At 51.5% G+C, this 22537-nt stretch overlaps 1 protein-coding gene across 1 annotated transcript in view; it reads right to left on the reverse strand.

The window, feature by feature from the left end:
- The window catches only part of ARHGAP35 (Rho GTPase activating protein 35), a 101029-nt gene that overhangs the window by 60850 nt on the left and 17642 nt on the right, over positions 1–22537 (reverse strand). Inside the window, exon 2 of the mRNA XM_007942879.1 lies at positions 10279–10423. Coding sequence (XP_007941070.1) covers positions 10279–10423 — 145 coding nt within the window. The remainder of the gene's footprint in view (positions 1–10278; positions 10424–22537) is intronic.

Consider the following 22537-nt stretch of genomic DNA (forward strand, 5'->3'; position numbering starts at 1 on the left):
AAAAAAAAACCATCTGATTGTGTGGATCATAACAAATTATGGGCAACATTGAGAAACTGAGAAGAATGGGAATTCTAGAACGCTTAATCGCGCTCATGAGGAACCTGTACATAGACCAGGAGCCACTAGGCAAGACTGCTACAAAAGAGTGCTTTAAAGTGTTGAAGAGCAAAGATGTCTCTTTGAAGACTAAGGTGTGCCTAACCCAAACCACAGTATTTTTCAATCGCCTCCTATGCATGTGAGAGCTGGGCAATGAATAAGGAAGACTGAAGAAGAGTCGATGCTTTTGAGTTGTGGTGCTGGCGAAGAACACTGGAAAGTATCATGGACTGCTAGAAGAACTAACACATCTTCCTAGAGGAAGCGCAGCTGGAATGCTCCCGGAAAGTGAGAATGGCCAGACTTGGTTTCAATTACTTTGGTCATGCTGTCAGAAAGGACCATTCCCTGGAGGAGGATGTCATGCTTGTAGAAAGGGGAAGGTCAATGAAAAAGAGGAAGGCCCTCAACAAGATGGACTGACACAGTGGCTGCAAAGATGGGCTCAGCTGGTGGAACCCCTGAGACTATGGTCCCTGGCTGCCTGCCCTTTAGGCCTGGAATTGAACCCACATCTGTGGCTTCCAGCCAAACAAAAGACAGGCATAAGAGTTGAACATGTACCTGAGGTAGATACACTCCTTGGAGAGAACAATCATGGGAGAAAGAAGGGCTGCTTATGCACCAGGAGACAGCTCAGGGGGCAGGAGGGCATGGCAGGATGGACACAGGGAAGAGGTAACTATCAGGAGGAAGTGGAAGGGGAGCTGTTGCATTGGGGTAAATTGCAGTCAGTGTCATTAGACAACGTGTGTGTGAAGTGCTGTATGGAAAGTGAATTTGCTCTGTAAACTTTCATCCAAATCACAATTTAAAATAAAAAAGAAAAAACGATGGGCTCAGGTACAACAAGGATTGTGAGGCTGGCACAGGACTGGGCAAGTATCTCGTTCTGTTGTTCACATGGTCGCTATGAGCTGGTGCCAACTCGACAGTACCTAACAACAACAGTCCCCTACCTACAATGGGTTCCATTCCACTCTGTCGGTAAGTTGGTTCTGACCTTAAGTTGAATACTTTATTTTTTTCAGTTTTCATTATTATTGCTTTTTAGTATCAGTATTTTTATACATCCAATCTTTACTGTCTTTGGGTACTGGAAACATTACATATAAACTCACAGATACCATGACATCAGCAAATTACACACTGCAACACTGTACGGAGTATATACCACCAATGATGGGATGTACCCAATGACAGAGACAGCCAGTCCTAAGTGCGATTCCTCGTGCCTTGAACACAGCGTCAGTCCGTGACTACCTCTCCGAGACCACATGTGGCCGTGTGACTCTCCAGTCTCAGACTGGGAAGCAGCCAAATGTCCATCCAGGGAAGAATGAGTACACTGTTGGACGGGTACATGGAACACAGGGTAAACCACCTGGACGCACACCCAGCCCAGGTGACTCCGTGCGGGCCACCAACGATGTGACTCACAGCACAGCACTGCGTCAAAGAAGGCAACCAGGAAAACGTGCTTTTGTTATGATTCCGTTTTTAAAGTACAGAGGCAGACAAAATGGCTTGCTCTTGCTCAAACCAGGACAGTGGGCCCCCTGGGTGAGGGGAAGAGTGGGGAGGGGGCCCGAAGGGTTCTGGGGGGCCAGTCATCCTCAGATTCTTGAGTTGGGTTCTGGAGAAACACATGTGTTCAGTTTGTGACTATTCACAGAGCTCAGCTTAGGATGCGTGCACATTTCTGAATGTCTGCTGTACTTCAACAAGGAGCCTTGCTGGCGCAGTGGTTAAGTGCTCAGCTGCTAACTGACAGGTCAGTGGTTCAGATCCACCAGCTGCTCTGTGGGAGAAAGATGAGACAGCCGGCTTCTGTAAAGATTACAGCTTTAGAGACCCTATGGGGGCATTTCAACTCTGTCCTCTGGGGATGCTATGAATTGGAATCTACTCAATGGCAGTGGGTTTGCTTCTGTAAAGATCTCAGCCTTGGAAACCCTATGGGGCAATTGTACTCTGTCCTTTAGGGGTGCTGTTGAGTTGGAACTGACTCAATGGTAATTGGTTTTGGTCATACTTCAATAAGAAACTTTAAAAAGAGCCTATATGAGTAGTGACTGGGATCTTAAAAGATTGCAAGCAGCCATCTAGACACAATGATGGGTCGGTCTCTCATCACCCAAAGCAAAGAAGAATGAAGGAAACCAGCTTCATGGAAACAATTAGTCCTAGCGACTGGTACACCATGCGATCCGTAGCCTATATGACTATGAGACCAGAAGAACTAGATGGTGCGGCTACCACTGTCAGCCACTTGAAGGGGGGATCTATGTAGGAGATCCTGGATAGAGAGGGAGAGCAATGTGGAACAAAAGTCAAAATCATTAAAAAAAAAAAAAAAAAAGGGACCAGGTTTGCTGGTCTGTTGGAGCCTGATGGAACCCCTGAGACTATGGCCCCTAGCTGCCCTTCAGGTCTGGAACTTCCAGCCAAACAAGACAGGCATATGAGCTGAATATTTACATTAGGCAGATACACTCCTTGGAGAGATCAATCATGGGAGAAAGAAAGGCTGTGTCTGCACAGGGAGAGAGCGGGGGCAGGAGTGCATGGGAGGGAAGGACACAGGGAAGAGGTGGATATGGGGAGAAGTGGGGGGAGACCTGTTGCATTATGAGAGGTTACAGTCAATGTCATGAGACAAAATGTATGTGAGTTGCTGTATGGCAAATGAATCTACTCTGTAAACTTTCACCCAAATCACAATTTGAAAAATAAAAATAAAAACAACACAGCCTAGGGACACAATCTGGTTTCACCTACTGCTGTCAGGGCAATACTCTGTTTGCATTTGCACATCTGTGGTTGGAGCCACCAGAAGGATGGCCAACGCTGACCGAGGAGCAGTACTGAGGGCACTATGCCGAGAACTTTATCGAGCAGGATGCCATCTGAGTCTTGAACCTCCCTTTGAAAGAGATGCTGTTACTCTTCCCAGCTTGAAGGAAGAGGAAAATGAGGCTTGGGTAGTTCCAGTTTCCTGTTCCCAGGTACCAGCTACTTCCCAGAAAGTCAAGACACCAGGATGACCCCAAAGTGCCTGTTCTGATGGGGGTGGGGCTTAGGCTCTAAACACAGGGCTTTCCTTTCCCCCCGACTGTGGTAGTTGTGTGTCAACGTGGCTGGGCAGCTGCATGTAGTGATGCCCCACAACGAGACTGGCAACAATCTCCACGGTGGCATCCACTAGATCAGCTGAGGAGCTGCCTTAGGGACACGGTCTGCTTTCAGGACATGAGCAGCAGCTTTGAGGCGCACCTGGACCCTGAACGCAGCCGCGTCTTCCTTCAGCAGTTACCATGCTGTCTGCTGACCTTAGCGTTGTTCCTCGTTGACCAGTAGCCTCGAGTGCTGTTTGGTAATCTTGCGGCTGTGCCATCTTACTTGTCGACCTTGGGTTTGTCAGCCTCAGCAGCCAGCTAGCTGCCTGAGTGAAGAAAAGCCTCCAGCTCCAGTGGGCTGAGAGCAAGAGGCACAGCTGAAGCCCAAGGTCGAGGGGCTTTCACCCAGCTCCTGGAGATGGCGCTTTGAACTCAGACTCTAAGCCTCCCAAACTGTAAGAGAACAAACTCCGGTTTGCCAGCCACCCAGCTGTGGTGCTTTCTGGTAGAGCAGCACTGGGGGACCGAAAACAACACTGACTCTTTGGTTGTCTTCTGGCCTCACGTGACTCCCTCCCGATGATAACAGAAGAAACAGTTTTGCCAACAGGCTTCTGACGTGAACTGACCTGCTCGTAGGGATGCCAAGCCTGGTCACTTTGTAAAGGTGGCAGCTTCCACATCTCTCCATGAGAAAGGTATGTTCCCTGCTTTGCAATTGGTAATTAAGTGTGTTGGGAGATACTTCCAGACTATACAAATACCATACTCTCCCCGTTCCTTTCCTGAATGTTTCTTGTTTCCAGTTTTAAAAATTCAACTTGAGGCATAATTTCTATACAATAAACTGTATCTGTTTAATGTGTATAATCTGATAAAAGCTGAAACGTGTACACACCAGTGACATCATCGCCCCCATCAAGGTGCAGAGTATTGTATGACCTCCCCAGCTCTTTCCACTTTGCGGTCCAAAGTATTTCTTCTCTGCAGTCATTCCTCTCGCCACCCCCAGCTCCGTGGAAGCCTCTGTGGGCTTGTTGCTGCTATGTACTAGCTTGCGTTTTCTGGAGCATTATAGAAATGGAATCCCAGTTCAGTGCTCTGGTGTCTGGCTTCCACCACTCAGCATGATGCTGAGAGTCGCGCACAGTGTTGCATGTAATGGTAACTCACTCTTTTTGTCACCCCGTCGTATTCCACTGGGTGGTGACTTGGCTCCCAAGTGCTGCTGTAGCATGCATACCACAAGCAGGGGGCTTTAAAGAACAGGAATTTGTTTTCTCACAGTCCAGCAGCTGAAAGTACAACAAATTCAAGGCTCTAAGGAAGCTAAGAGCTCTGGTAGCCTAGTGCCTAAGGCACTTGACTGCTAACCAGAAGGTTGGTGGTTCAAAGCCATCAGCCACTCCTCGGAAGGAAGGTTGGGCAATCTACTTCCGTAGTGATACTGCCTCGGAAACCCAAGGAGGGGTTGCTATGAGTCGGGTCCAACTTGACGGCACCAAACATAAGGAAGCTCGCTCTCTGCCAGTTCTGGTGGCAGATCTGTCTCAGCTCTGGGCCCTGGCGTTCCTCAGTTCCTCAGCCATCCCCACGTGGCATCCAGCTTTGTCCCTCTTGTGCCCGCCTGATTCTCTTGGTATCTGAGCTGCTTTCCTTATACATCTCAACAGTCATTAGGTTTCCAAAGGGGCAACAATGACTTCAAAACAAAGATGAGAATGTGAGGGGGCAGAGAAACTAGATGAATGGAAACAGGACCACCAGAAGGGAAATAATGACAACATTCATGCACAATGGGCAGCGTAACCACTGTTGATGGACAGCTGGTATAGAAATCATTAAATGAGAAAATAAACTGCTGTGTAAACCTCTACTGAAAAGACAGAGAGTTAAATAAATAAATAAATAGCTTTAAGAGCTCTGGTAGCATAGTGGCTAAAAGCACTTGACTGCTAACCAGAAGGCCGGCGGTTCAAACCCACCAGCCACTCCTCGGAAGGAAGGTTGGGCAATCCTACTTCTGTAGTGATACTGCCTCGGAAACCCAAGGAGGGGTCGCTATGAGTCGGGGCCGACTCGACGGCAAACAACAACAACAACAATGACCTCATTAACAGAACAGAGGAAACCCTATTACCAAGCAGGATTACATTCACAAGCACATAGGAGTTAGGGTGCCAACACATATTTTGGGGACACAATTCACTCCATGACCAGTGGGGACACCAGCCTGCCTCCCAGACCCTGCAAGGGCACCTGAGCGGCTGGCTGGGCGAGTGTGCTGTGTGAGGCTGTACCTGCTCTCACTCCTCCTGGGCCAACACACAGAAGGACTGGTGAGTGTGTGGGACTCTCATGAACCGCCAGATCACATCCCAACGCCACCACACCAGCAGCACCGGAGAATTCCGGCCATCCGCATCCTGGCCGACGCTGGGTGAAGCCCTCTTCCTCCCCAGAGACTTAAAATGCAGGGCTGCTTGGTGCCTGAATGAACTATGCCTGGGCATGACGCAGTCTCTCTCCGCCACCCCCTGACGTCATGAAGGCAGCTTCAGTTCACCCCAGGGCCCCGCCTCCAATAGGCACTGAATGGAAACACGCTGTCTGCCGACTGAAGGCAATCTGCCACCTCTGTTAACAGTGTGGAAGAATGATAGCAGAGTATCTGGAGCCTGATAAATGAGTGATCAGGGAGTGTCCATCGGCCTATGACCGCTCGGTCCTCCTCGCGTGATTAACCCCACCCCCCGGGATGGGAGGTCAAGGGGGACCTGGTGACGTCACCCATCAAGCACAGTGCTCCTGAGCGCATGGCGAACGGCACTTCTTGACCACCCAGCCTGCCGAGCGCAGGCACTGAGGCCCAAGGCTGGTGTGGGGCTCAATCCAGGGCCCAGTGGCAAAGAGGAACACCACTGAAGGGTCCTGATGCAAGAATGCACCCATATGGGAGACAGGTGCTGCTCCAACAGGGCTATCCTGCTTCTGTGTTTCAGGTACGTCAGGAGAACACGGTACATGGGTCCAACAGCAGGGACGGCAGGATCACCTGTGATGCAGCCACTTAACGGAAATTTCTGCAGCAACTGAAGCTCATGTTGACACAGATATTTAATGGCAGGCGGACACACTGACTGAACGGTGCCTGGTTTACTTCCCTCATAATCTTGTTTCTCTGTGCATGCATTTATCTTTTCAACTTTTACATAATTCCGCTCATGCTGTATGATGGTTCTCCAAAATTTCTGTGTACAGCCCACTCAAAACCCACCACCGAGCTGACTGCAACCCCGAGTGACCCGCTGTGACAGAGCAGAACTGCCCCACAGGGACCTGAGGCGCCATCTTCATGGAAGGAGGCTGTTACGACATCTTTCTCCTACAGAGCAGCTGATGGGCTTGAACTGCTAACCTTCAGGTTGGTAACCCAACGCTTTAACCACTGTGCCACCAGGGCTCCTTATTCTTTCCTCAGGAAGTTGAAATTCGCTTGACAGGGCTACCAAAGAGGTGACATTCAAGGTGCTACAGGGAAGGTGAGGTGGGTCTTGAAGAGTAAGAACAAGCTTTGGGAGCGAGGAATGGGGTGTGACACGAGCCACAGGAAGCGTACAGGAGGGCGCTGCAGAGACTGCTAGCTCTACGTCCTTCCAAAACGGTGCTCGTGGCCCGAGGAAGAATTTTAAAATTAATGCCTAACGTAGCCTGAAGCAAAAAAGAAGGAGAGAAAGAAGGAGTTAAAGAGGACAGAGAGAAAAGGAAAGGAAGAAAAGAGAGAGGGAGGAGGGAGAAGGAAAAGGGGGAGGCAGGCGGTAACCACGGCAACAGAGGAGCTGCCATGGAGGGTGGGAGCAGAGGGTGGCTTGCGCCTGGGAGGCAAGGAGAAGCAGTAACCCGGGCTCTGTCAGAGGGACAGACCTCATGAGCAGCAGGGAGGGAGAGGAGGGGAGGGTGGGGCGGTAGCAATGACATGGAGCAAACGAGGACAGAGCCCAGTGACGAGGCACGAAACTGACACTTGGGCCCTGGCCAGGCGAGTCGGACACGACTGCAGCAGCAGCACTCTGGCAGTGGTGCCACTAACAGCGCTCGAGAACGTCCGAGAAGCGGCCACGTGGGTGGCTGCTGGGGGTGGGAGGGACATCGCACCTGAAAGCGCGCACGCGGAGAAGAGCAGGGAGTGTGTTTCTGCCCAGGGCCAGAGCTCATCACACGGACTGCAAAGTTCCAGAGCAGGCGAAGCCAGGGGAGCAGGGCAGGTCAAGGCCCTCGGTGGGCTTGGCTGGCGGGCACCTGGGGAACATCCAAGCACCTGATGGCGTGCAGGACAGCCACGCCAGGAAGCCACCGGCCAAAGGGAAGGACACTACCCATCAGTGCACGCAGAAGGGATTTGGGGCCGCGAACATGGTCAGCACGGTCTCACTCAGGCCAGAATCATCCATGGATGCAACAGCCAAGGTGCGTGAGCATGAGGAGAAACCTAAACCCAAGGCTCAGGCAACCGCAGTGTCTCCCTGTGAGGTGCTTCCTACTTACAAAGGGGAGGAGACTAGCTTGACAGTGGAGAAGTCAGACACCAGACACCAAAGCGACATCTCCAGGGACGGGACAAACAGACCTCACCCCCGATGGGATGGACGCACCGAGAAGGACCCAGCACCACCACCTTGATGTTTCTGCCAGAAGCATGATACCCGAGTCTAACCATGAGGAAAACACTGGACAAGCCAAGCTGAGGACAGTCTACACAGTAACTCACCTGTACTCTTAGAACACTGAAGCCACGAAAGACAGACAGACAGACTGAGACTGAGGAGCTGACTCAGGTCACAGGAGACCAAGGAGACTCGACACCAATACAACATGTGGCCCAGGGTTAGCACCTGACTCTGGTGGGACGGTGAGTAAACGCCTGTGGATTAGGTTCTAGATCAGCCTACAGGAAAGCACTGGATCGTTAATTCCTGAGTTTTGATACATGAACTGTGGTTGTGTGAACAAATGCTACTGTGTTCAAGAATACACAGGGTAACTACTGGAAGCACCCACTGCCTTGGAGCCCATTCTGACCCATGGAGACCCCACGTGCTGCAGAGAACTACTCCACGGGGTCTTCCTGGCCATCTTCTTCACAGGAAGTCGCTCTAGTGCTGCAGTGATTAAAGTACCTGGCAGTCACACAAGAGCAGAATGCCAGGACTTTCTTCCCCACTGCCCTGGGTGGGTCTGAACTGCCACCCTTTAGGCTGGTCAAACTCCAAACCCAACTCACTGCCATTGAGTCAATTCCAACTCACAGTAACCCTACAGGACAGAGTGGAACTACCCCACAGGGTTTCTAAAGCGGTAAATCCCTGTCCCATGGAGCGGCTGGTGGGGCGGTACACCCAGCTTTTCACTTAGCAGCTGAATGCTTTAACCGCTGTGCCACCAGAGTGCCTCTGTAGGTTGGTGGCCAAGTGCTAATAGGTTGGTGGCACCCAGGGACTGACTGACAAGTATAGGCCTATCATGTCTGCGACTGCCTCTCAAGCATCCAAGAAAAGAACAAATTTAAACAAATGTGGTAAAACGTTCACTTTTAGGGGATCTGGGAAGTTCTGTAACTTTCCTATAAATCTGCCGTTATTTCAAATGACAAAGTTAAGGACTGAAGGGCTCCTTCAGGTGACAAGGACACAAACTCTCTCTCGTTGGGCTAACAGGTAGGAAAGCTTTGGCCACGCACACCTGCTCACGCAGAATTCCTTCTTGCCAGAGAGAGACGCCAGGAGGAAACAGGCATAAAATCAGAGTCAAAAAGAACGGGACCCTGAAAAAGGGTTTCGGCACCGAGTGGGCAAGACAAAGCTGCAGGTCCACTGTGATTCTGCGAAGTTACCAAAGTGGGGCCCCTCTGGGGTGTGGCAGAGAAACCCCTGGAGATGACAACACCACCTTTAGTGGGCTGCACCTGGACACCCACCTTCCCGACCACACGTGGTGAGCAAGTATCAGCCCGGCCCCCCAGCCTTACACTGCAGCTGTGATCCCCACAGGGGCCGGGAGCGTCTGTCCACACAGCGGAACACCCGCTGTCACACAGATCCCCCGGGAATTAGAAGGGACACACAGGGTGATGCAACCCTCCCCACCCCAGCTCCCATCAGGTTAGGCCAACATTCCTGAGCCCCGTGGTGATGCTGGGAAACCCACGGCACCGCCCGTCTGCTACGCCCGCTGTCCTCAAACCATCAGGGGAAACCCACGGCACCGCCTGTCTGCTACGCCCGCTGTCCTCAAACCATCAGGGAGAAGAATCGGAGCAGGAGCAGTGTGAAAGCAGACCTCTGAGGGTCTCCAAGGGCAGGCTGCAGGGTCACGTTACGGGCTCTGAACGATGCGAGAAATAGCTTTAAACAGACGCCAAACGTGGTTCTGTCGAGAGCAACATGGGCAATGTGTCTGCCTTTGTGATAACATCAGGCTGTTGGAGGCTCTGGAGTTTAACCACGCGGCCAGAAGACATCCAAGCCTTCCAGTTGTTTTTACCTACAGAAATCTGATCAATACACGAATCTCAGATGCCTGATCGATACCCAAGGGCAGTAACAGGCAGAACTGCTCATTCATTTCATTAAACCAAAATGTATTTTGTCCCCAGCGTAGTGCTGAGGTCACACTGATACACAGAGGCCCTTCCTTGCCCTCAAGGAGCTCAGACTGGTGGGGGCACAGACTACAGGACGACAGAGAAACAGGGCTGTGTACCATCATGGGGTCAGGGGAGCCCAGAAAAGGTACACAGGCAGCCACAACTCCATGTCTGAAACCAGACATACCCTCAGACACTGCTGACTAACTCCGGTCTGGCAGCCTGCAGACCCCGTGCATGCCACGGAGGAGCCCCGTGCCCGCCAGCAGTGAAGATGGCTCAGCGCCTTCTCAGACAGCACATCATGGTAACCACAGACAACTCCAGCACCTCCTGACGGCTCCAAACTCTAGAAAGCAGCCTGTAGCCCCGACTTCTCTGATCCACAGCGAGGGACTCGAGGGACACTCTTACCTGTGGCTTCAATGTACTCAATGCATCTTTCGATAAAAACAGGGATTGGCTTCTCTGGAGTCACGACTGTTGTTAGTGGCACCCCGAAATAGCTGCTCTCCCAGGTTGCCTTCGTGATGGACGGCCGGGGCTTGGGCTTCGTTTTCTGTCCGAGAAAGAGAAAAGAAAGCACAAAACCAGAGTGAGTTATCAACGTGCCATGTGACCATCCAGAAGGTTCCAGAAGAAGCATCCAGCACTGCAGACACAGCCGGGAACCCTGTAGCCTGCAAATCCTGCGCAGGGGTGCTGGAGAGCTGCCACCCGCTCACACCTTGGGCGCGAGACTGCATTCTTAGAACAAAGGTGTTTATAGGATGTGGGCCATAATTCCTTGGTAACAGCTCGATGGCTGTCCACAGCCTTTGTCAGGGATAGGCTAGAGTAAACAGGAAGTGCTCCAAACATCCCGAGTGCATGACAGACGTTACACACCCAGAGTCAGCCAGAACCTTACAAGATAAAAGCTGGAACTGCAAACTCAGGATTTTCTCTTTCCGGAAAGAGCCAGGGCGTGTAATGCTGCTGGGGCTGTCAGCCTTAAACAGAATTCCCGCTCCCGTGATCCCTGGAGGGGGTCCCCAGTGATTCCCACATCAGGAAAGGGCAATGCCAACTATCAAGCAAACAAGACAACTAGGACCATTCTCAGTGTATCCCTTCCTGACAGTGACCTTCCTCACAGAGCAACAGCAGTGAGTACCTGGGTCCATGTGCATGCCACATGGGCCCAAACATCACTGTCTTGAAACCTCACAACATTCCATACTACCAAGGAAAAGAGGGCCTATGTGACACACTAGTAAGTGACAGGGCTGGGATCAGACCCAGGAAGGCCTGTCTCCAAAGCCCACGCTCCTAAAGGGCATTCGTTCACATTAAAACATTCTCCTCCGAAGTTATTCCATCCTTTTACTTTGAAGCTCGTATGAGGGGACAAAAACTGCTCTAAACAAATGGTCAATTTCCTAAAGCCACAAAGACAAGTGATACAGTGGCTTTGTGTTAAAATGTCTACTAAGGAGAAGGACCACCTTAGTCTAAAGGATAGTGGACCACGTGAACCTCAGCCTCCAGGACCCCGAGACCAGAAGAACCAGATGGTGCCCGGCTACCACTGCCGACCGCGCTGACTGGGACCACGGTGCAAGGTCCTGGGCAGATGGGAGAACAACGCAGAAGAGAATTCAACATCACTGAAAAAACCCGACTCACTGGGCTGAAGGAGACTGGTGGAAGGCCTGACACTATGGACTTAGACACCTTCAACCTGCAACTGAACCCACCCCTTGGGATCACCTGTCAGCCAAACAACAGACAAGACCTTGAAAGGCAAACTAATTTGCTCTGTCAATCTTCACCAAAACAACCAATTTTTTAATTTCATTGTTGTTGTTGTTATATGCCGTCGAGTCAGCCCAGACTCATAGCAACCCCTCCTTGGGTTTCTGAGGCAGTATCACCACGGAAGTAGATTGCCCAACCTTCCTTCCCAAGAGTGGCTGGTGGGTTTGAACCGCCAGCCTTCTGGTTAGCAGTCGAGTGCCTTAGGCACTATGCCACCAGAGCTCCTTCTAATTTCATAGGGGGGAAAAAAACAGACAAAGAGAGAGAGGACAATCAAAAAGAATCGAGAAATCCTGGATAGAGTGGGAGAACAATGTGGAACAAAACTCAAAATCATTTAAAAAAAAAAGGGGGGGGGCCCAGATTTGCTGGTCTGGTTGAGCCTGGTGAAACCCCTGAGACTATGGGCCCTCGCTGCCCTTCAGGTCTGGAATTGAACCCACACCTGTGGCTTCCAGCCAAACAAAATGCAGTCACGTGAGCTGAACATTTACATTAGGTAGGTACACTCCTTGGAGAGAACAATCATGGGAGGATAGAAGGGCAGTGTTTGCACAGGGAGACAGCTCAGGGGGCAGGAGGGCACGGGGAGGAAATGGGAGGGTAGCAGTTGCATTGTGGGAGACTGCAGTCCATGTCATGAGACAAAATGTATGTGAGCTGCTGTATGGAAAGTCAATTTGCTCTGTAAACTTTCACCCAAATCATAAAAAAAAAGCATCAAGGGAAACGGACCTAGGTCTGTCTCCAGTGATGTGGCCCTTGAGCTGCAGCGAACGATCCTGTGTGTCTCTTCCAGCCACGGTCTCTGCAGCGCCTGCCAGATGACTGGGTGGAGCTATGCAAACGTGAGGGGCTCCCAGCCCTCCAAGGGGACTGGACAGCTTGTTAGGAAGGTAAATGGGGAACATGGCATCCTGTGGGGGTGGGACCATGGAAACAAGGTACATGGAACCCTAACATGGGGACTGTCAGTTCTGCCACTCTGCTAGGCTTAAAATGAGCCCTCCTGGAGGCAGAGGGGGGGGATCTCCCTGCCATCAAGAGAGGAGAGTCACAGGTGGAACAGAGCGTGTCCTTGAACCCGAGAGCCCTGCGCTGGACCTCCTTGGCAGAGAGACGGCAGAGACCGCGGGAGGAGAAAGAGGCTCGAGACTTGCTGGTGGAGTGGCCCGCATGTAGGTGCAGCCATCGGCAGGACTAAGAGCTTTGTGACATCTGCCCGGGCAGGGCAGGGGCCAGGCCGAGGCCAAGGGCCAGAGACGCATGCTTGAGGGAACAGCAGAGAGGAGACTGTCCTGATCAAAGAACTGTATCCTGAGCATGTTCCAAACCCCGAATTACAGCCTGTCACCTCCTTAATAAACCCCGTAAGCATGAGTATTGTCTGTGAGTTCTGTGTGGTCACTGCAATGATTACTGAGCCCAGCAGGCAAGTCGTGAGTGCTGTGGGACGGACGACTGGAGGCAGAGCTGGTAGAAAGGCTGGGGGGTGGCGGCATGTCTGGCCTCAGAGGAATCAGCTGTTGGGGTTGACTCTTCTCCCACGTCCTTTCTGCAGCCTCATTTCCACTTGATGAGACCAATACGGAGAAGCGGATAAACTGAGAAACACACCCAGCCTATAAACATCATTATCTGGGGATCCTTGCATAAAATCCACCACAGAGGACAACTAAAACTAGCAGCCCAGTTACGGGTCACCCAGCCTTCTGAGCCTGGCCCCCTCACCCCTTTGGGACCTGGTTCAGATCACTTCCTGGTGGGCCTGAGACTCGCAGAGGACTTCCTGTGCAAACAAGCGGCAAGCAAGGCAGAGCTGAGGAGAAAACGCGCACCCAGGAAGCGCACGCGGGTTCTCTTCCCGCAGCAGCCAGAGCTGCTGCCTGGCTCAGTGCAGAGGGTTCTGTGACGTAAACGGATCCTGGGGTGCCCGAGAAGAACCCCGCTCTCCAGCTCTCCAGCAAGCCTGTCCCTGCCAACTGCAGTATGCCCTCTCCTAGACCAGTGACCCGGGCGCCTAGGTTTCGAGGAGTGGCTACTGTTCGCTGCCCTTGCAGACTCAGTGCCTGAGGCAAACAGGCTCCGACTTTAGGCGTCTCCTCAAAGAAATAAGGCAAAGCAGATGAATGGGTGAAGATGCGTCCTGACAGGAACAATGTCACCCGCCTCAGCCACACCAACTCTCATGAGGGTGGCACAGACAGGCAACGTTTGTATTCAAGGTTGCCCAAGAGTCGGAGAAAACTTGGTGGCAACACACAACAGAAAGACTGTCTCCTGACTGCCGAGGTGTCCAACGAGTGATGAGGGGATAAGCCAGCAGGCTGAGATGACTCAGCCGGAGAGAGGCAGGCAGCCCCAACGCATGCCACCACACGGACGGACCCGGAGGGCATCCTGCCGCGTGAAGTGACTCAGCTGGGGTAAACACGGGATGCTGGCACGTAGGTGAAACAAGCAAATCTCCAGAGACCAACCCCGCTGCCAGGGCGGGGAGGGAGGCAGGGAGGCAGACGGGCTGTGCTCTGAGTGTACCGAAGGCATGGTGGTCATGATTGTTGTTGTTGTTGTTATGTGCCATGGAGTCAGCCCTGACTCATAGCGACCCCTCCTTGGGTTTCCGAGGCAGTATCACTACGGAAGTAGGATTGCCCAACCTTCCTTCTAGTAGTGGGATAATTTGGAAAAAGAGAGTGAAAATGGTGGGAGCCTGGAGAATGTCACCCATGTCACTGATTCAATGGCAGAAACTCAAGAAATAGTGGGTGTTTGTTGTATGTATCATACAATAAAATTAACACACATATAAACAGAGAAAATGAAAAAAACAAAAAACAACCCAAAACCCCGACCGTCTCCCTAGCATCTTCTACTGCCATGCAGTTACAGAATCGATGCTCTGAAAGCTGCTGGCCTGTGCTGGAATCCTCACTCAGGGTCCGTGACCCAACGCTCAACAGCTCGTGTCTGCAGTTCCTCTTCTGTCAACAGGGAGGAGCCGTCCTCACAGGGGGCCAGGGCCAATGAGAGGAGGTATGGGAAGAGGCCCAGTCATCAGGTATACAGTAGGTGCTCAATAAAATGTGAGCTCACATCAAACAAAAGAGGAAGGGAGTGTGATTCCGTTACAACCAGGTTACAGCGTCGGGCCTGCTCTCCTTAAAAAGGCCACACCGTTTCTGCCAGAAGCTAGAGACTCTGGGAAACGAAGAACCCCGTCTGTATTGAAGTGACGTTCCACCATCCTTTATTATTCAAGCTTCCAGCATGCCCAGTCCAGGCGGACTGGCCTGTCAAAGCCACCATTAGCAGCTGCACCGCTTTTCAATAAAACTGGGAGGTCCAAACCAACTGCAATGAAGGAACTGGAAACAAATGGAACTGAAAGGGAAGCGGCAAGGATGTGATCTCTACCAGAAAGCCTTCAGTGGTGTAATGATTACGCACTCCGCTGACAACCAAAACGTTGGCGGGTCAAACCCACTGAGTGACTCTGCAGGAGAGAGATCTGGTGATCTGCTTCCGTGAACATGACAGCCGTGGAAAGCCTATGGGACAGTTCTACTTGGTCCCTGGGGTCGGTGTAAGTCAGAACTGACTCAAAGGCACCTAACACCTAACGCTCCTGACCACAGCGTCAGCAAACAGACCACAAATGCTCTTCTTGTACTGCTTCCTGCCACTCAATTCCAGAACAAGATAAGGGAAGCGTGTTCTCAGAGTCTATGTTCGTGAGAAAGGTGAGCCTCCGTCAACGAAGAGCTGCCACGGCCCAGCCCCCGGCCGAGTTCCACGCATGCACTCCCACTCCTGTGTCACCCACATCTGTGGCTGCAGGTGACAAGGAGCCCATTTTACAGAAGAAAAAACTGAGCGTGAGGAAAGTTCAGCGCCTTGCCCGAGCTGGGCCTGAGTGACCCGCAAAGCCTGTGCTCTCAGCCGCGGTGGTTTATTGCCGTCGCGATGGTTCCTGGGAGAGGCAGAGCTAGGAAGTGGATGACGAACAAGGTACACGGGGAATCCAGAGCCCCCGAGGTCATGAAGTCACGCCCACAACGCCCCACGGAGCGCTAACCTCCACAGCAGCAGCGGCACGCCGCGAGCTACTTTCCGAGAGCCACAGGCTTTCCTCACGCAGAGAGAGCGGCTGCGTTTGTATAGCTCCAAAGGGTCATGTTCGGACAGATAAGAGCAAGACACAGAGAGGCCATGTGGGTCAACGTGAAGGAGAAATCTGAGAAGACAAGCAGCGGAGTTCAGTGCTTCTGTTCCACCTCCCAGGGCACTGCGCACTGTCCGGGGTCTTAAAAGCTTGCCAGCGCAGCACTGAGGATGAGAAAGACATAGAGGGTTCCATGGGCAGTGCAGACAACAAATATGAACCCTTTGCATATACAGTACTGAGTTGTCAGTGAAAGCAAACACGGGTATAGGGACGGATAGATAGGTGAACAAGCTAAACAATTAGGTATGTCTAAATGGAGAGTGTATCCAAGATCATATATAGGGTTGGCAGACAATGGGCCCATAAGTTCATGTGAATGATCAGAATTCCCAAGGTGTATAGTAGAGCTGACAAGGGGCAAGGTTATGGTCATTGCTTGGTCACAGCCAGCTACCCAGAGGGACCGAGTAGTTGATCCTGCGGGCTTGGGACCATGGTCGCAGGGGACATCAAGCTCAATTGGCATAACATACTATACAAAACATTGTTCTACCTACTACTTTGGCGAGTAGCGACTGGGATCTTAAAAGCTAGGAAGCTGCCATCTAGATGCAACAACGGGTCTCTCCGCGTCAAGAAGAAAGAAGAAAACCAAAATCAATGGAAACAATCAGTCCTAGCGACTGGTACACCATCCAATCTGCAACCTATACAACCATGAGACCAGAAGAACTAGATGGTGCCCAGCTACCACTGCCATCCACTTGGAAGGGATGTAGGAGATCCTGCATAAAGAGGGAGAATAATGTGGTACAAAACTCAAAATCATTTGGAGGCAAAAAAAAAAAGGAAAGGTGGGGGCCAGGTTTGCTGGTCCAATAGAGCCTGGTGTAACCACTGAGACTATGGCCCCTAGCTGCCCTTCAGGTCTGGAATTGAACCCACAACTGTGGTTTCCAGCCAAACAAAGTACAGGCATGTGAGTTAAACATTTACCTCAAGTAGACACACGCCCTGGAGAGAACAATCATGGGAGAAGGAAGGGCTGCTTATGCACAGGGAGATAGCTCAGGGCGCAGAAGAGTATGAAGGGATGGACACTGGGAGGAGGTAACTATGGGGAGGAAGTGGGAGGGGAGCTGCTGCATTGTATATTTTGGTCAACGACATGAGACAAAGTATATGTGAACTGCTGTATGAAAAGTGAATTTACTCTGTAAATCTTCACCCAAATCCTAATTTAAAAAAAAAAGCTTGCCAGCGGCCACCCAAGGCACAACTGGTCTGCACTCACCCTGAGTAAGAGCGGAAGGCGTCAGGTGCGGGAGGGGGCTGTGGAGTGCTCTGCTGCTGTCCTCCCCCAACACCCGCCTCCTGAGCCAGGAGCCCTGAAGAACTGGATGGTGTCTGCTCCCATCACTGAACGTTTTGATCGACGAATTCTGACCAAAAGGGGGGAAACGCAAACCAGGATCTTAAATTCTCATGGACTCCCAGACTTTCTGGAGCCACAGAGGCTGGATGAAACCCCAAAACTACTGCCCTGAGATAGTCTTTAATCTTTAAATAGAAAACATTCTCTGAAATCTTCTTAAAACCAAACAATGGCTTAACTTGTAATGACTGTCTGCTCTCCTGAGATCTATCTCCAGAGATCAAGCTGACAGCAGTAACTTTAAAGATTAGATAAGAGCCTTAGAAAGCAGTGAGTTTATGTTCACGGGAAGGAACAAGTCATAAAGGAGGGTGAGAACCGTTGCACAACTCAAAAATGTCACCGGTGTCCCTGAGCTGCACAGGGAGAAACTGCCAAACTGGTGTCTGTTCTGCGGTGGATATTCCCAACAACAACAAAATAAACTGTTGTTTTTAAAAAGCATGGAATTTCTTGCTACGTATCCAATAAGCAGAGGCTGCAAACTGCCACCCCGGCTGTCAACGGGATTCAGCCATCAGGTGGGGACCACATCAGACAGCTGCTCTTCTCCCTTTCACTACAAAGACTCCCAGAAAGGAGCACTCGTGGCGCGAGGGTTATGTGCTCGCTGCTTACCCAAAGGCTGGCGGTTTGAACCCACCCAGCGACTCCACAGGAGAGAGGCCTGGTGACCTGCTCCCACACAGACGACAGTCTGGAAACCCTATGGGGCAGTTCTGCTCTTATCACACGGGGTCGCTACGAGTCAAAAGTCAACTGGACGGAAACTACCAGCAAAGACTCCGAGATCCAGTCCAACCCTTCCATTTACACACGAGAAGTCAGAGCGGATGTCTGCGACAGCGTAACCCATTTTGCTGAATGATGTGGACAGTCTCTCTCTCTCTCTGATTTAAATAAATTCTGGTTTACAGAAGGTCAAAATACCTCCTTGAGCTAACTGAAGGCTCTCAAGGGTATCACAAAACTGGGCAGGGAATTCTCACCCCGCTAACTCTATCTAACCCTTCCCGCTCAGCAAGCCAGAGTGTGCCTGCCAAGGGCTGGGCTGCACTCCTGCTGATCGAACAACTCCACATCAGGCATCAGAAGGGTTACTGGGCATATTTCGGGTGGAAATGCCATTCTCCTGAGTAGCCTGCCAGATGTCCCATGGCCCGGGTCAGACGTGTGTCATTCATTACGGAGTCACTGAGAACACTCACAACAGCCGGCCCTTGGAGAGGCAAAAGTGACATCTCCCAACATCCATCTTCTCTGGGGGCACTCACTAAGCACTCGCTGACAGACGCATCCAGCCGCGGGAACCAACATCTGTGCCTCTAAGCTTACAGCCTGACCCGCTCTGAAAAATCACAACAGTGACTGCGTGCAAGCAGCCATTTGCCAGACACGGCACTGGGCACTCTGCACTACACACGACCCAAAACCTCACAACCACCCTGCAAGGTGACGGTGACCAGCCCCACTTTACAGATGAGAAAACAGAGCCCAGGCAGGACTCACCCCCAGAACAGGAACCCATATGCAGAGGCCTGTCATCTGTGAAGGCCACAGCCCCATGCCTTGTCCCCTCCATGAGCTATGTCCACCTCGAGTGCCACCCCCACCAACCCCTTTCACAGATGAAGAAACTGGGTATGAGGAAAATCCGTGCCTTGTCCATGTTGGGCCCGCCTGGCTGCAAGACCTAACTCTAGGCCACCGTGGCTCAGGACCGGCCCGTCTGAATCAGCCTCTCCTGATCGGCGCTTAGCTCTGCACTCTACGGCTGCCTTAAGAACATCCCTGGTTCTTGATCGGCGCTTAGCTCTGCACTCTACGGCTGCCTTAAGAACATCCCTGGTTCCCGGTCTTCATCCACCCAAGAACCCAGACTCCGTACCAGCGTTGCTGGGGAAAAGCAGAGCCTGGAACTGGCCTCTGCCTGGCCTCTTGGCTTTTCAACATAATACAAGCTCTTTGGGGGCAACTTCCACCTGAGGGACAGGAGGAAGTGCCACCTGTCACTTGCTCCCCTCTGGAACAGCAACCCCACTCCAGAGCCCCAAGTCCACAGTGGCAGCAAAGAGATTAGAACGGCAGCCGCAAAGGCCCCACAGAGCAGCCCCAGCCAGGCGCCTGGGCTCCGGGGCCTGAGGCGCTGCAGGCATTGATGAAATCTGTGAACACAGTTCCCATCAATGCACCGGGGGCAAGCTTTCTTTGTTTTTCACAATTAAGCTGAGATGACTACTGTATTTTTCATACATGATGCAAATAACCCCGCTGTATATTTTATATTTTTGCAAACCATTCAACTTCCTCGCATGTTACTTTCCTGCGTATGCTGTGCGCATTACAGGCATGTGTGCATTTACCTGGGCGTGTTACATGTGAATATGCAAAAATATGATATCTCTGTGGGTCTAGGGATTTTTTCCTTCTTCTTAACAATATGCTGCTCTTACTGCCCCATGAAGAAGTGAAGGTCAGAAGGTCTTGTCCAGACTCACTAGATCACAGGTCCCGCCCTCTTTGTTTTCCTCTTTTCTTGAAAAAACTAACTACAGACACAGGGACCCCTTCTTGGGTTTCCAAGGCGGCATCTCTACGGAAGTAGCTTGCTCAGTCTTCCTTCAGAGCAGTGAGGAGCGGCTGGTGGGTGTGAACCGCCAGCCTTCTGGTTAGCAGTCAGACGCCTTAGGCACTGCGCCACCAGAGCGCCTTTGCGGTTATTTATTTTTTTTCCATGTTGGACAGCCAGCTAGCAGCAGAGCTAACACTAGGACCAAAGTCATCCCCCATCGTTGGTAAACTTACAATCTAATTAACTGGTAAGTCATAAAACCTTAACAAACCAACCAACCAACCAACCAAGCCTGGGACTGACTCGGCCCCCCCACGGTGCCCCCGTGTGCGTCAGGGCAGAACTGTGCTCCGTGCGGTTCTCGGGGCTCGAGGCTCGACTCTCATAAGCAGATCACGAGCCTTTTCTATGAAGGTGCCTCTGGGTGGACTCGAAACGCCAGCTGTTCAGTCAGCAGCTGAGGTCTCTCATCATTTGTGCCCCGAGAGACTCCAGAGAGAAGACAGAGAGCCACGGGGACAAAGCTGACCCAGCTGTCACGTGAGGAACACCAACTGAGCCCCGCAGAAAACGGCCAGAGGATCATCAGCTCACAGGCCACCTTCCTGGCCCCAGGAGAGAGCTCGGCCACCTGCCTGGACAAAGCTCGCTCTCTTCCGTGGAACAGCAGGTTTTAGTGACCCCAAGTTGCCCACTTCTGGTGTTCTCTCTCAGGCCCCCAACCAGTTGCCGTCAAGTTGGTCCCAACCACGATGACCATGAACTGCCCCACAGGGCTCCCTGGGTGCAGGCCTTCCAGAAGGAGGTCACCAGGTCCTTCTGGTGAGGTGCCTCTGCAGGGGTTCTAACCACCAACCCTTCAGTTAGCAGCTCGACACTTAACTGTCTGCACCCTCCAGAGACTCGCCTCGGTCCCCATAAACATGTCATTTGTCCACGTGCTAGTGGCGTTAGCTGCTGTCAGTCGCTTCTGACTCAGAACAAACATGCCCGGGCCTGCGCCGCCGCCCTCACAACTGTCGCTATACCTGAGCCCACCGTTGTCGCCACTGTGTCCCTCCATCTCAGTGAGGGCCGTCCCCTTTCCCACTGAGCGTCCACTTTACCAAGCATGATGCGCTTCTCCGGGACTGGGCCCCCCGACACGACAAAGCGGGAGCCGAAGTCTACGATCCTCTCTTCCAAGAAGCATCCCGGCTGCACTTGGTCCGAGACAGATTTGCTCCTCCTTCCAGCATATTCCACGGTACGTTTGACACTCTCTGCCAATACCATCATTCAAATGCATCAATTCTGCTGTGGTCTTCCTTATTCGTTGTCCAGCTTTTGCGTGCAGATGAGGTGTTTGAAAATACCATGGCTTGGGCTGTCCCGGTGTTAGGTCACAAAACTGTATCACCTATCATAACTTTTTAAATGCGTGGGAGTATGTCTAATAAAGGAAAAGTTAAAAACCTCAACAAAACAAAATGGAATCCAGGCTGCTGGATTCTCTTATCTGGTTGTTTGTTTTTGAAGGAAGAACACTATCTGTGGAACAGTCTGGACCTGGGACAGTCATCTGAGTGGGGATAACTGTCCCTCGCGATTGTGCAGGTGATAGAAGCAGAGTGTGAGAGGGTCACACATGGCTGGCCAAGGGTATGGTGGCACACCCTGGACTAACTGTAACTGGGACAATATCCTTACACCAAAAACTCGGTGCTGCCCTCAACAGCTGCACCTTTCTGCTTGGCAATTATCTCTCCCATTTGCAACAGGGCTTCCAAAGGATCATTCCAATGAGGTCCATCCCTCATGCCTCAAATGCACTCTTGGTTAACTGATGCTCCCCCTGCTGGCTGGAATAAAATGAAAGCACAACTCCAACCCTTTCATGATCCGTGGGACACAGAGTGCCCACAAACACTTCCAGCCTCTTAGGTTTCTTGGGAAGCTGCTATTCCAGTTGTAGTATGTGCTACCACCTGGCAGGGAGCTGTATAACGTATGAATCTGCATAAATGGCCCTCAACCCACCAATACTTCCACCAGAGTCCATTTGGGTCCTTGTGTCCCATTTAATGGTATAAAAATTTATGTTCTATCCAATTTTTTTCCCTTGATTGCAGCATGCCTTACATTACTAAAAACCATAGTACCAACAAAAAATTCAAAGCAGAAAATAATGTGGTCATGGAAGGGCTGAGAGAAATCCAAGGGTGGGCTTACTCTTTCTGGCAATGTCTACTATGGAAGTGCCAACATTTTGACCCTGTCTCCTAGCTGGCATGAAGTACCATGACCCAGGCCCTCACCATCTTGGAGCATCTTTATTCAGAAGATGGAAGAGGATGCAACAAGGAGTCTTGGCCTTCCAACCATCCCTAATCCTCCTGCATGATGGGAAAAAGTGTGGCATCCCCTCAGAGCAAAATCCAAACACATTTCAACTTGCGGCAACCCCATGTGTTACACAGTACACTACTCCATAGGGTTTTCTTGGCTGTAATCTTTTTTTTTTTAATTGTGATTTGGGTGAAAGTTTACAGAGCAAATTCACTTTCCACATAGCTGTTCACATACACTTTGTCTCATGACATTGACTACAATTTACCCCAATGCAGCAGCTCCCCTCCCACTTCCTCCCCATAGTTACCTCTTCCCTGTGTCTTTCCCTCCATGCACTCCTGCCCCCTGAGCTGTCTCCCTGTGCATA

This window comes from Orycteropus afer, unplaced genomic scaffold (assembly GCF_000298275.1).
Source record: "Orycteropus afer afer isolate SDZICR_OR568_19922 unplaced genomic scaffold, OryAfe1.0 scaffold00099, whole genome shotgun sequence".
Lineage (NCBI taxonomy): Eukaryota > Metazoa > Chordata > Mammalia > Tubulidentata > Orycteropodidae > Orycteropus > Orycteropus afer.